This window comes from Oncorhynchus kisutch, unplaced genomic scaffold (genome assembly GCF_002021735.2).
Source record: "Oncorhynchus kisutch isolate 150728-3 unplaced genomic scaffold, Okis_V2 Okis05a-Okis16b_hom, whole genome shotgun sequence".
NCBI lineage: Eukaryota > Metazoa > Chordata > Actinopteri > Salmoniformes > Salmonidae > Oncorhynchus > Oncorhynchus kisutch.
Window position 1 is genome coordinate 4,037,486 of NW_022261982.1, and position 15,000 is coordinate 4,052,485.

The window sequence follows — 15,000 nt, forward strand, 5'->3', positions numbered from 1 at the left end:
TCTCTCTCTCACTTTCTCCCTCCCCCTCCCCCCTCTCTCTCTTTCTCCCTCCCCTCTCCCTCCCCTCTCTCCTCTCTCTCTTTCTCTCTCTTTTTCTCCCTCCCCCTCTCGCTCTCTTTCTCCCTCCCCTCTCTCTCTCCTATATCCTCTCTCTCTCTCTCTCTCTCTCTCTCTCTCTCTCTCTCCTCTGTCCTCTCTATCTATCTCTCCCAGGGTGGTATGTAGAGTCCAGACAGTAGACTCCAGCTCTAGTGAGTGGAGGAACTCGTACCTTATGAGTCAAGGTAAAGACACACGGACCATCTACGACATGCTGCGTCACCTGAGCGGACAGACACTTCCTGGTGTGAGCACCAACCAATCGCTGCCCTGCTACCTCACTGAGCGCGTGCAGCAGCTGCTCCACTGGAACACAGTGCTGCTGGCCTTCCTCAGGTACCACACAGACAGTTAATCACTCATACACGGACAACTCAGCCGGCCGCCGTGTACACACGTACACACGCAGGCACACACCCTCACCGGCCTACTCACTGTGTTGTGATCTTCAGGAGGCAGGGAGCCTGTCTGTCCCACATCAGACCCGAGTACCTGTTAGACTCCCAGGAGTTCAGCCACTGGAGCTCTCTACAGGCCCAGTCCCAGTGTGATCAGAGGGGGCTGGACTACAGCAGCAAGGTCTTTGAATCCCTCAGTAAAAGGGCCTGGATGGATGTTCTACTGCAGACCTACAAGGCAAGAGAGTGTAGTCTTTCTATCTCTCTCTCAAATCAAATCAATTCAATTCAATTCAATTCAAGGGCTTTATTGGCATGGGAAACATGTGTTAACATTGCCAAAGCAAGTGAGGTAGACAACATACAAAGTGAATATATAAAGTGAAATAAACAATAAAAATTAACAGTAAACATTACACATACAGAAGTTTCAAAACAATAAAGACATTACAAATGTCATATTATATATATATATACAGTGTTTTAACAATGTACAAATGGTAAAGGACACAAGGGAAAATAAATAAGCATAAATATGGGTTGTATTTACAATGGTGTTTGTTCTTCACTGGTTGCCCAGTGGCAACAGGTCACAAATCTCTCTCTGTCTCTCTCTCCGTCTCTCTCTCTATATCTCTTTCTCTCTCTCTCTCCCTCTGTGTCCTGATCAGCAGTCTGAGGAATGTATCTGTGTCTGTCTGTCCCCTCCTCCCCAGGTGCTAGTCCTGCCGCGGGTGACAGAGGGTCCCTTGTCCCTGGGCCTCCAGAGCTGTGACAGTGGCAGCATGGAGGAGCAGGTCCCCAGGATAGACCCAAAGCCCCTGACCTCTAACGTCTACTCCACCTGGGAGAGGAGGCTACTCACCTGGCTCAACCTGCACTACCACAGCATGAGGACTACCGTCTGGAGCCCACTCACCTCTACAGGTAGGAGGGGGGTGTTGAGGGAGAGACAGGGAGGTAGAGACAGAGAGGTAGAGACAGAGAGGTAGAGACAGAGAGGTAGAGACAGAGAGGTAGAGACAGAGAGGTAGAGACAGAGGTAGAGACAGAGGTAGAGAGAGTGAGGTAGAGAGAGTGAGGTAGAGAGAGTGAGGTAGAGAGAGTGAGGTAGAGAGAGTGAGGTAGAGAAAGAGAGGTAGAGAGAGTGAGGTAGAGACAGAGAAGTAGAGAAAGAGAGGTAGAGACAGGGAGGTAGAGGCAGGCAGGTAGAGACAGGCAGGTAGAGACAGAGAGAGAGAGACAGAGAGAGAGAGACAGAGAGGTAGAGACAGGGAGGTAGAGACAGAGAAGTAGAGACAGAGAGGTAGAGACAGAGAGGTAGAGACAGAGAGGTAGAGACAGAGAGGTAGAGACAGAGAAGTAGAGACAGAGAGGTAGAGACAGAGAAGTAGAGACAGAGAGGTAGAGACAGAGATTGACAGAGGTAGAGACAGAGAGATAGAGACAGAGATTGACAGAGGTAGAGACAGAGAGATAGAGACAGAGATTGACAGAGGTAGAGACAGAGAGATAGAGACAGAGATTGACAGAGGTAGAGACAGAGAGATAGAGACAGAGATTGACAGAGGTAGAGACAGAGATTGACAGAGGTAGAGACAGAGAGATAGAGACAGAGATTGACAGAGGTAGAGACAGAAAGATAGAGACAGAGATTGACAGAGATTGACAGAGATTGACAGAGATTGACAGAGGTAGAGACAGAGATAGAGACAGAGATTGACAGAGGTAGAGACAGAGAGATAGAGACAGAGATTGACAGAGGTAGAGACAGAGAGGTAGAGACAGAGAGGTAGAGACAGAGAGGTAGAGACAGAGATTGACAGAGGTAGAGACAGAGAGATAGAGACAGAGATTGACAGAGGTAGAGACAGAGAGGTAGAGACAGAGAGGTAGAGACAGAGATTGACAGAGGTAGAGACAGAGAGGTAGAGACAGAGATTGACAGAGGTAGAGACAGAGAGGTAGAGACAGAGATTGACAGAGAGATAGAGACAGAGATTGACAGAGGTAGAGACAGAGAGGTAGAGACAGAGATTGACAGAGATAGAAACAGAGAGATAGAGACAGAGGTAGACAGAGAGGTAGAGACAGAGATTGACAGAGGTAGAGACAGAGATTGACAGAGATAGAGACAGAGAGGTAGAGACAGAGAGGTAGAGACAGAGAGGTAGAGACAGAGATTGACAGAGGTAGAGACAGAGAGATAGAGACAGAGATTGACAGAGGTAGAGACAGAGAGGTAGAGACAGAGATTGACAGAGGTAGAGACAGAGAGGTAGAGACAGAGAGGTAGAGACAGAGAGGTAGAGACAGAGAAGTAGAGACAGAGAGGTAGAGACAGAGAAGTAGAGACAGAGAGGTAGAGACAGAGAAGTAGAGACAGAGAAGTAGAGACAGAGAGGTAGAGACAGAGAAGTAGAGACAGAGAAGTAGAGACAGAGAGGTAGAGACAGAGAGGTAGAGACAGAGAGGTAGAGACAGAGAGGTAGAGACAGAGATTGACAGAGGTAGAGACAGAGAGATAGAGACAGAGATTGACAGAGGTAGAGACAGAGATTGACAGAGGTAGAGACAGAGAGGTAGAGACAGAGAGATAGAGACAGAGGTAGAGACAGAGAGGTAGAGACAGAGAAGTAGAGACAGAGAGGTAGAGACAGAGAGGTAGAGACAGAGAGGTAGAGACAGAGAGGTAGAGACAGAGGTAGAGACAGAGAGGTAGAGACAGAGAGGTAGAGACAGAGAGGTAGAGACAGAGAGGTAGAGACAGAGATTGACAGAGGTATAGACAGAGAGGTAGAGACAGAGATTGACAGAGGTAGAGACAGAGAGGTAGAGACAGAGAGGTAGAGACAGAGAGGTAGAGACAGAGAGGTAGAGACAGAGATTGACAGAGGTAGAGACAGAGAGGGAGAGACAGAGATTGACAGAGGTAGAGACAGAGATTGACAGAGGTAGAGACAGAGAGGTAGAGACAGAGATTGACAGAGGTAGAGACAGAGAGGTAGAGACAGAGATTGACAGAGGTAGAGACAGAGAGATAGAGACAGGGAGGTAGAGACAGAGACAGAGATTGACAGAGGTAGAGACAGAGAGATAGAGACAGAGATTGACAGAGGTAGAGACAGAGACAGAGAGGTAGAGAGAGAGACAGATCCAAATAGACATCCACAACTCTTCTGTTACCTATATTCTGCTCTTTAACCAGGAGACGTCCCATCAGCCCGCTGGGTGGTGAACTTTGACCTGGACCTGGCAGACGGCCTGGTTCTGGCTGCTGTGCTGGCTGCCTACTGTCCCTTTCTGGTACGGGCCTGTGTTAAAAATGTTACGTGTCACATGCTCCGAATACAACAATAACCAACGATGCTTTAAGAAGATTTAAGAAAAAATTAAGAAATAAGTGTTAAGTAAAACATTTAAAATAGAAAATGTGGAGACTATATACAGAGGGTACCGGTACAGAGTCAATGTGGAGGCTATATACAGGGGGTACCGGTACAGAGTCAATGTGGAGGCTATATACAGTGGGTACTGGTACAGAGTCAATGTGGAGGCTGTATACAGGGGGTACTGGTACAGAGTCAATGTGGAGGCTGTTTACAGAGGGTACTGGTACAGAGTCAATGTGGAGGCTATATACAGGGGGTACTGGTACAGAGTCAATGTGGAGGCTGTTTACAGAGGGTACCGGTACAGAGTCAATGTGGAGGCTATATACAGGGGGTACTGGTACAGAGTCAATGTGGAGGCTATATACAGGGGGTACTGGTACAGAGTCAATGTGGAGGCTATATACAGAGGGTACTGGTACAGTTTCAATGTGTTCTCTCCTTCTATTCCTGGTCAACTCTTGTCCTCGTCTACTCTGTGGGAAATTGTCAGTAAATCTAGACTCATCTCAACTCGACTGGTTTTGATTCGTCTGACTGTGGTAGCAGATAAGGCTTAATCTGTGTCTGGGAAACTGGCCCAGTGTTGACTGCCCCCCCCCCCCCCCCCTCTGGTCTCTCCGGTCCCACAGATCCCCAGTCATCTCCAGAGGATGTACACCAGCATCAGCCGCCTGGAACAGAACCTCCACAACAGTATCATCCTCAGCCAGGCCTTCACACTGCTCTGTCTGGACATAGACATCCAGCCCACAGAGCTGTCAGACTCGAACCCTGTTCTGATGTTGATGCTGTGTGTTTACCTGTATGAGACGCTGCCCCAGTACCTTCCCAGGAGAACCATCACCCTGTCTGGCAGCCTGCACCACACCTTCACCAAGCAGGCAGGTCTCTCTCTCCATCACACAGCACTAGCCCTGGGTAACCCTGTCTGGCAGCCTGCACCACACCTTCACCAAGCAGGCAGGTCTCTCTCTCCATCACACAGCACTAGCCCTGGGTAACCCTGTCTGGCAGCCTGCACCACACCTTCACCAAGCAGGCAGGTCTCTCTCTCCATCACACAGCACTAGCCCTGGGTAACCCTGTCTGGCAGCCTGCACCACACCTTCACCAAGCAGGCAGGTCTCTCTCTCCATCACACAGCACTAGCCCTGGGTAACCCTGTATGGCAGCCTGTATCACACCTTCACCAAGCAGGCAGGTCTCTCTCTCCATCACACAGCACTAACCCTGGGTAACCCTGTCTGGCAGCCTGTATCACACCTTCACCAAGCAGGCAGGTCTCTCTCTCCATCACACAGCACTAGCCCTGGGTAACCCTGTCTGGCAGCCTGCGCCACACCTTCACCAAGCAGGCAGGTCTCTCTCTCCATCACACAGCACTAGCCCTGGGTAACCCTGTCTGGCAGCCTGTATCACACCTTCACCAAGCAGGCAGGTCTCTCTCTCCATCACACAGCACTAGCCCTGGGTAACCCTGTCTTACAGCCTGTGTGTGTGTGTGTGTGTGTGTGTGTGTGTGTGTGTGTGTGTGTGTGTGTGTGTGTGTGTGTGTGTGTGTGTGTGTGTGTGTGTGTGTGTGTGTGTGTGTGTGTGTGTGTGTGCTCCAGGTGCGTCTGAAGAGCCCGTCCTCCAGAACGATGTTCTACCATGCCTCCATCGTAGGGAAGGAGGCCCATCATTTCTCCTTGCCCCAAGGAGCTTCCATCACCATCCCTCCTAAGTAAGCCCTTCTATCTCTGACCCCTACCCCTAAATCCTACCCGTAACCCCTACCCGTAACCCTTAACTCCTACCCGTAACCCTTAATCCCTACCCATAACCCCTAACCATAACCCTTAACCCCAAACCCTTAACCCCTACCAATAACCCCTAACCATAACCCCTAACCATAACCCCTAACCCCTACCCGTAACCCCTATCCCCTACCCATAACCCCTAACCATAACCCCTACCCATAAACCATAACCCCTAACCATAACCCCTACCCATAACCCCTAACCATAACCCCTAACCATAACCCCTAACCATAACCCCTAACCGTAACCCCTACCCGTAACCCCAAACCCCTAACCCTTAACCCCTAAGCCGTAACCCCTAACCCCTACCCCTAACCCCTACCCATAACCCCTAACCATAACCCCTACCCGTAACCCCTACCCCTAACCCCTAACCATAACTCCTACCCATACTCCCTAACCCTACCCCATAACACCTACCCGTAACCCCTAATCATAACCCGTAACCCCTACCCCTAACCCTTAACCCCTACCCCTAAGCCATAACCCCTAAGCCATAACCCCTAACCATAACTCCTAACCATAACCCCTACCCATAACCCCTAACCATAACCCCTAACAATAATCCCTAACCATAACCCCTAACCATAACCCCTAACCGTAACCCCTACCCGTAACCCGTAACCCCTAACCATAAACCCTACCCATAACCCATAACCATTACCCCTACCCGTAACCCCTAATTCCTACCCCATAACCCCCACCCGTAACCCCTAATCATAACCCGTAAACCCTACCCCTAACCCTTAACCCCTACCAATAACTCTTAACCCCTAAGCCATAACCCCTAACCATAACCCCTAACCTTAACCCCTAACCATATCCCTACCCATAACCCCTAACCATAACCCCTAACCGTAACCCCTAACCGTAACCCCTACCCCAAACCCTTAACCCCAACCCCTTAACCCCTAACCCATAACCCCTACCCCTAACCCCTACCCCTACCCATAACCCCTAACCATAACACCTACCCATAACTCCTACCCGTAACCCCTAACCATAACCCCTACCCCTAACCCCTACCCGTACACCCTACCCGTAACCCCTAACCATAACCCCTACCCGTAACCCCTAACCATAGCCCCTACCCCTAACCATAACTCCTACCCGTACTCCCTACCCGTAACCCCTACCCCTAACCCTTAACCCCTAAGCCATAACCCCTAACCCCTACCCATAACCCCTAACCATAACACCTACCCGTAACCCCTACCCCTAACCCCTAACCATAACCCCTAACAATAATCCCTAACCATAACCCCTAACCATAACCCCTAACCATAACCCCTAACCTATAAATCCCTACCCGTAACCCGTAACCCCTAACCATAACCCCTACCCAGAACCCCTAACCATAACCCCTACCCGTATCCCTACACCTAACCCCTAACCATAACCCCTACCCGTATCCCTACACCTAACCCCTAACCATAACCCCTACCCATAACCCCTAATCCCTACCCCATAACCCCTACCCGTAACCCCTAATCATAACCCGTAACCCCTACCCCTAACCCTTAACCCCTACCCCTAACTCTTAACCCCTAAGCCATAACCCCTAACGATAACCCCTAACCATAACCCCTAACCATACACCCTAACTCCTAGCCCCTAACCATAACCCCTAACCATAACCCCTAACCATATCCCCTAACCATAACCCCTAACCATAACCCCTAACCATAACCCATAACCCCTATCCATAACCCATAATCCATAACCCCTATCCATAACCCATAACCCCTATCCATAACCCATAACCCCTATCCATAACCCATAATCCATAACCCCTATCCATAACCCATAACCCATAACCCATAACCCCTAAACCACAACCCCTATCCATAACCCCTAATCATAACCCCTAGCCATAACCCCTATCCATAACCCCTATCCATAACCCCTAATCCATAACCCCTAGCCATAACCCATAACCCCTAGCCATAACCCCTATCCATAACCCATAATCCATAACCCCTATCCATAACCCCTAATCCATAACCCCTAACCATAACCCCTAGCCATAACCCCTATCCATAACCCATAACCCATAATCCATAACCCCTATCCATAACCCCTAATCCATAACCCCTAACCATAACCCCTATCCATAACCCCTAATCCATAACCCCTAACCATAACCCCTACCCATAACCCCTATCCATAACCCATAACCCCTAGCCATAACCCCTATCCATAACCCATAACCCATAATCCATAACCCCTATCCATAACCCCTAATCCATAACCCCTAACCATAACCCCTATCCATAACCCCTAATCCATAACCCCTACCCATAACCCCTATCCATAACCCCTAACCATAATTCCTAGCCATAACCCCTATCCATAACCCCTAATCCATAACCCCTAATCCATATCCCTTAACCCCTAGCCCTAACCCCTAACCCTGTAGGACAGCAGTGTTCCTCACCCCAGTCCTCCAGAGCTGTTCTGCTCAGTTACCTTGTGAGATGAAGATCATTTCCCATCTCTTCTGTCTGAAATCTGTCTGGTCTACTACTAAAACTACATACTGTGTAGCAATCATACTGCGTACTATTTAGAATGTACTGTGTAGTCAAATCTAATGCAGTAATCAACAAATGTCAACATACTAGGCTCATCCATACTGATGATGTGTCATCTGTGTTGATTCCCTCCGTTCGTTCATTTTGGTACAACGCATCAATTTATCTGATTATCAGCTGCTGTGAAACACATGTGTCTGGAAAGAGGATTATCTTAGGTGATAGTGTGCAGGGAATTCTGGATGAAAAAACAAAATTAGTATAACATCCTGGCATTTAAACTATACTACATTATTTAAATGTCATATACTATAAAGGTTCTGTTTTCATGTACCCAAAATGCCTGTTATTTAGAATGCAGGTATGGGCATTCAGACACAGCCACTGTCTTTCTCTCTCTGTCCTGGCTCTGTTTTTCTCTCTCTGTCCTGGCTCTGTCTTTCTCTGTCTGTCCTGGTTATGTCTTTCTCTGTCTGTCCTAGTTCTGTCTTTCTCTGTCTATCCTGGCTCTGTCTTTCTCTCTCTATCCTGGCTCTGTCTTTCTCTGTCTATCCTGGTTCTGTCTTTCTCTGTCTATCCTGGTTCTGTCTTTCTCTGTCTGTCCTGGCTCTGTCTTTCTCTCTCTATCCTGGTTCTGTTTTTCTCTGTCTATCCTGGCTCTGTCTTTCTCTGTCTATCCTGGTTCTGTCTTTCTCTGTCTATCCTGGCTCTGTCTTTCTCTGTCTATCCTGGCTCTGTCTTTCTCTGTCTATCATGGCTCTGTCTTTCTCTCTCTATCCTGGCTCTGTCTTTCTCTCTCTGTCCTGGTTCTGTCTTTCTCTGTCTATCCTGGTTCTGTCTTTCTCTGTCTATCCTGGCTCTGTCTTTCTCTGTCTATCCTGTCTCTGTCTTCCTCTCTCTATCCTGGCTCAGTCTTTCTCTCTGTCTAACTGTATTAGAGTTAACTGGCTGCCTGTCTTCTCAACTGGTGTTCAGTTTCTTGACTGGTCTTCCATTGATCCCATGGCTTTCCCCGTCTCTGCCCCACCTTATAGTTGAGCCTTACACTCTGTCCTCCTCTCCACTAGGGGGCGTTGTGTGGAGGTGACCGTGCAGTACTCCTGTTCCTTCCTGAGGCCAATGGAGGCGGTGCTACTGCTGACATCACGCTCTGCCTCCTCAGCCAGTCCCTCTGGAGCCACTCTGGCCTTCAGCCTCAAGACCCAGGTCACACACATCACCCCCAGCGTGAGTACACACACACACACACACACACACACACACACACACACACACACACACACACACACACACACACACCAGGCTCTGTCGCAGCCGGCCTTGACCGGGAGGTCCGTGGGGCGACGCACAATTGGCCTAGCGTCGTCCAGCTTAGGGAGGGTTTGGCCGGTAGGGATATCCTTGTCTCATCGTGCACCAGCGACTCCTGTGGCAGGCCGGGCGCAGCGCGCGCTAACCAAGGTAGCCAGGTGCACGGTGTTTCCTCTGACACATTGGTGCGGCTGGCTTCTGGGTTGGATGTGCGCTGTGTTAAGAAGCAGTGCGGCTTGGTTGGGTTGTGTTTCGGTGGACGCATGGCTTTCAACCTTCGTCTCTCCCGAGCCCGTACGGGAGTTGTAGCGATGAGACAAGACAGTAATTACTAACAATTGGATACCACGAAATTGGGGAGAAAAGGGGGTAAAAATCGAATTTTTTAATTTTTAAAGATTCTGAAGGAAACAGGTACAAAAGTATCTATATCCACAGTAAAACGAGTCCTATATCGACATAACCTGAAAGGCCGCTCAGCAAGGAAGAAAGAAGCTACTGCTCCAAAACCGTCATAAAAAAGACAAACTACTGCAAATGGGGACAAAAATCGTACTTTTTGGAGAAATGTCTTCTGGTCTGATGAAACAAAAATAGAACTGTTTGGCCAAAATGACCATCGTTATGTTTGGAGGAAAAAGGGCTTGCAAGCCGAAGAACACCATCCCAACCGTGAAGCACGAGGGTGGCAGCATCATATTGTGGGGGTAATTTGCTGCAGGAGGGACTGGTGCACTTCACAAAATACATGTCATCACGAGGAAGGAAAATTATGTGGATATATTGAAGCAACATCTCAAGACATCAGTCAGGAAGTTAAAGCTTGGTCGCAAATGGGTCTTCCAAATGGACAATGACCCCAAGCATACTTCCAAAGTTGTGGTAAAATGGCTTAAGGACAACAAAGTCAAGGTATTGGAGTGGCCATCACAAAGCCCTGACCTCAATCCTATAGAAAATCTGTGGGCAGAACTGAAAAAGTGTGTGCGAACAGGGAAGCCCACAAACCTGACTCAGTTACACCAGCTTTGTTAGGAGGAATGGGCCACAATTCACCCAACTTATTGTGGGAAGCTTGTGGAAGGCTACCTGAAGTGTTTGACCCAAGTCAAACAATTTAAAGGCAACGCTGCCAAATACAAATTGAGTGTATGTAAACTTCTGACCCACTGGGAATGTGATGAAAGAAATAAAAGCTGAAATAAATAACTCTCTCTACTATTATTCTGACATTTCACATTCTTAAAATAAAGTGGTGATCTTAACTGACCTAAAACAGGGAATTTTTGCCTGGATTAAATGTCAGGAATTGTGAAAAACTGAGTTTAAATGTATTTTGCTAAGGTGTATGTAAACTTCCGACTTCAACTGTATATAACACCTCACAATAACTCACTATGTATATAACACCTCACAATAACTCACTATTTATATAACACCGCACAATAATTAACTACTGCCGCCGAAGTCGGTTCCTCGTCTTCTTCACGTCGCCGGTCTTCTAGCCATCGCCGATCCACTTTTCATTTTCCATTGGTTTTGTCTTTGTTTCCCACACACCTGGTTGTCATTTTCCAATTACTGGTCATGTATTTAACCCTCTGTTTCCCCATGTCTTTGTGTGTGATTGTTTGTTGTTCAGGTCGGTTTCCGGCTGGTTCTTTCCGGGTTTTCACCCGTGCTTTGTGGCAACCGTTATTGTTCGCACATTGGTATTGTTACTTGGTGCTATTTTCTTAAGTAAAGTGCGTTGTTCACTCATCTCTGTTCTCCTGCGCCTGACTTCATGCACCAGCAACACCCACCGCCTGACAGAATCACACACCCAGAAACATCATGGAGTCAGCAGGAGCCGGTACCCCTGTTATTGGGGTCGAGGAGCGCGTCCAGGAGCAAGCGACGATGCTCCATCATCTCGGCGCCACCATGGACCGCATCCTACAGACTATGGATCGCTGGGAGAGAAAGGGAGGTCCTCCAGCACCTCCGCCAGCTCAACCAAGGTCTCTACTACTCGCCCCTCTTTCACCCGGTCCCTGTGGGATTTGTCTTGCCCTCCCTAGGGAGTATGATGGGACGGTTGCACAATGTCAGGGTTTCCTATTACAGCTGGAGCTCTACCTAGCAACCGTCCACCCGGCGCCTTCGGACCGAGAGATGGTGTCTGCCCTCGTCTCATGCCTCTCAGGGAGAGCCCTGGAGTGGGCCAACGCCGTGTGGGGAGAAGGAGATGCGCCGCTGGACCACTTCGAAGATTTGAACGTCTCGTACATCTGAGGCAGGGGACGAGGAGCGCCCAGGAGTTCGCTCTGGACTTCCGGACCCTGGCCGCTGGCGTGGGATGGAATGACGGGGCCCTGATCGACCACTGTCGTTGCAGTTTGCACGAGGATGTCCGTCAGGAATTGGCCTGCAGGGACACCACCCTCACTTTCGACCAGCTGGTGGACCTGTCCATTCGGTTGGATAACCTGCTGGCTACCCGCGGACGTCCAGATCGGGGTCCATCGGTTCCATCCCCCACCGCTCCGGTGCCCATGGAACTGGGAGGTGCTGTGCTTCGGGAGACCGGAGGAAGTTCCATTTCATGTTCATCCTAGTTTTTCCCGCATTCCCAGCATAAGGCGCTCATCGATTCAGTCGCAGGAATTTCATTAACAGATCATTTACCCATAAATTAGGGATCCCCATTGTTCCTGTGGATATGCCCTTCCCAGTTCACACCCTAGACAGTCGACCATTAGGGTCCGGGTTGATTAGGGAGGTCACCGCGCCCCTGGGCATGGTGACGCAGGAGGGTCATAAGGAGAGAATCAGTCTCTTCCTTATTGATTCTCCTGCGTTTCCCGTGGTGCTAGGCCTACCCTGGTTAGTCTGTCATGATCCCACTGTTTCGTGGCAATGGAGGGCTCTCATGGGGTGGTCACGAGAGTGCTTGGGGAGGTGTTTAGGGGTTTCTGTTGGTGCTACTACGGTGGAAAGTCCAGACCAGGTCTTCACAGTGCGCATTCCCCCTGGATATGCCGATTTGGCTCTCGCCTTCTGTAAGAAGAAGGTGACTCAATTACCACCCCATCGACAGGGGGATTGTGCGATAAATCTCTTTGTAGACGCCGCACTTCCCAGGAGTCACGCGTATCCCCTGTCACAAGCGGAGACGGTGGCTATGGAGACATATGTCTCCGAATCCCTGCGTCAGGGGTACATTCGGTATTCCACTTCACCCGCCTCCTCGAGTTCATTTTTTGTGAAGAAGATGGAGGGAGGTCTGTGCCCGTGTATTGACTATCGAGGTCTAAATCAAATCACGGTGAGGTACAGTTACCCGCTACCTCTCATCGCCACGGCGATTGAGTCAATGCATGGGGTGCGCTTCTTCACGAAACTAGATCTCAGGAGCGAGTACAAACTGGTGCATATCCGGGAGGGAGACGAGTGGAAGACGGCTTTCAGAGCATTATGAATACCTCGTCATGCCATACGGGTTGATGAATGCTCCGTCAGTTTTCCAAGCCTTTGTAGACAAGATTTTCAGGGACCTGCACGGGCAGGGTGTAGTGGTGTTTATTGATGACATTCTGATATACTCCACTACACGCGCCGAGCATGTGTAGCGGAGCAGGGTGCTTGGACTATTGTTGGAGCATGACCTGTACGTCAAGGCTGAGAAATGACTGTTCTTCCAGCAGGCCGTCTCCTTCCTAGGGTACCGCATTTTCACCTCAGGGGTGGAGATGGAGAGGGACCGCATTTCAGCCGTGCGCAATTGGCCGACTCCCACCACGGTAAAGGAGGTGCAGCAGTTTTTAGGGTTTGCCAATTACTACCGGAGGTTTATCCGGGGTTTTGGCCAGGTGGTGGCTCCCATTACCTCACTGCTGAAGGGGGGTCCTGTACATTTGCAGTGGTCGGCTGAGGCGGACAGGGCTTTTGGTCACCTAAGGGCTCTGTTTACCTCGCCTAGGAGCCGTGCTATCTCAGCGCTCTGGCACGCCACCAGAGCTCCGCCCCTGTGCTTTCTTCTCGAAGAAACTCAGCCCGGCGGAGCGGAACTATAATGTGGGGGACCGGGAGTTGTTGGCTGTGGTGAAAGCCTTGAAGGCATGGAGACATTGGCTTGACTAAACACCCTTTTCTCATCTGGATTGACCACCGCAACCTGGAGTACATCCGGGCAGCTAGGAGACTGAATCCTCGTCAGTCAAGGTGGGCAATGTTCTTTACCCGTTTTGTGTTTACCCTGTCCTACAGATCAGGTTCCCAGAATACGAAGGCAGACGCACTGTCCCGGCTGTATGACACAGAGGAGCGGCTCATGGATCATACTCCCATACTCCCATACTCCCGGCCTCCTGCCTGGTAGCGCCGGTTGTTTGGGACATTACGTACAGAGCCCGCTCCCCTCCAGTGTCCAGCTGGGCGTCTGTACGTTCTGTCTGCTGTCCGTGACCGGCTGATCTATTGAGGCCCACATGTTACCCTTCTCTGGTCATCCTGGTATCGGTCGGCCGGTGCGCTGTCTTAGTGGGAAGTACTGGTGGCCCACTTTGGCTAAGGACGTGAGGGTTTATGTTTTCCTCTTGCTCGGTGTGCGCCCAGTGCAAGGCTCCTAGGCACCTGCCCAGAGGCAAGTTACACCCCTTACCCGTTCCACAAAGGCCATGGTCGCACCTGTCTGTGGATTTCCTGACCGATCTTCCTCCCTCACAGGGTAACACCACGATCCTGGTCGTTGTGGATTGTTTTTCTAAGTCTTGTCATCTCCTCCCTTTGCCCGGTCTCCCTATGGCCCTACAGACTGCGGAGGCCTTGTTTACACACGTCTTCCGGCACTACGGGGTGCCTCAGGATATAGTGTCTGCTCGGGGTCCCCAGTTCAAGTCGAGGTTCTGGAGGGCGTTCATGGAACGTCTGGGGGTCTCGGTCAGTCTTACCTCGGGTTTTCACCCCGAGAGTAATGGGCAGATGGGGGTAGGTTTCTGAGGTCTTATTGCCAGGACCGGCTGGGGGACTGGGCGGCGTTCGTGCCCTGGGCAGAGCTGGCCCAGAACTCGCGCCGCCACTCCTCCACTAACCTCTCCCCCTTCCAGTGCGTACTGGGGTACCAGCTGGTTCTGGCGCCTTGGCATCAGAGGCAGATCGAGGCTACTGCGGTGGACGACTGGTTTAGGCGCGCGGAGGAGACACCTTCACCGGGCCGTGTTGTGTCAGAAATCCAGCGCAGACCGTCACTGCAGGGAGGCCTCGGTGTTCGCACCGGGGGACTGGGTCTGGCTCTCGACCGGAAACCTGCCCCTCCGCCTGCCCTGCCGGAAGCTGTTTTCACCCGTGCTTTGTGGCAACCGTTCGCACATTGGTATTGTTACTTTGTGCTATTTTCTTAAGTAAAGTGCGTTGTTCACTCATCTCTGCTCTCCTGCACCTGACTTCATGCACCAGCTACACCCACCACCTGACAACTACA

The 15,000-nt window shown here is 50.3% G+C and overlaps 1 protein-coding gene across 1 annotated transcript in view; it reads left to right on the forward strand.

Moving 5' to 3' along the window:
- LOC109886862 (cilia- and flagella-associated protein 47) overlaps nt 1-15,000 on the forward strand; it is a 49,731-nt gene that overhangs the window by 6,186 nt on the left and 28,545 nt on the right. The window contains exons 7-13 of the mRNA XM_031813326.1: nt 214-435; nt 552-735; nt 1,214-1,424; nt 3,706-3,803; nt 4,522-4,773; nt 5,503-5,615; nt 9,293-9,452. Coding sequence (XP_031669186.1) covers nt 214-435; nt 552-735; nt 1,214-1,424; nt 3,706-3,803; nt 4,522-4,773; nt 5,503-5,615; nt 9,293-9,452 — 1,240 coding nt within the window. The remainder of the gene's footprint in view (nt 1-213; nt 436-551; nt 736-1,213; nt 1,425-3,705; nt 3,804-4,521; nt 4,774-5,502; nt 5,616-9,292; nt 9,453-15,000) is intronic.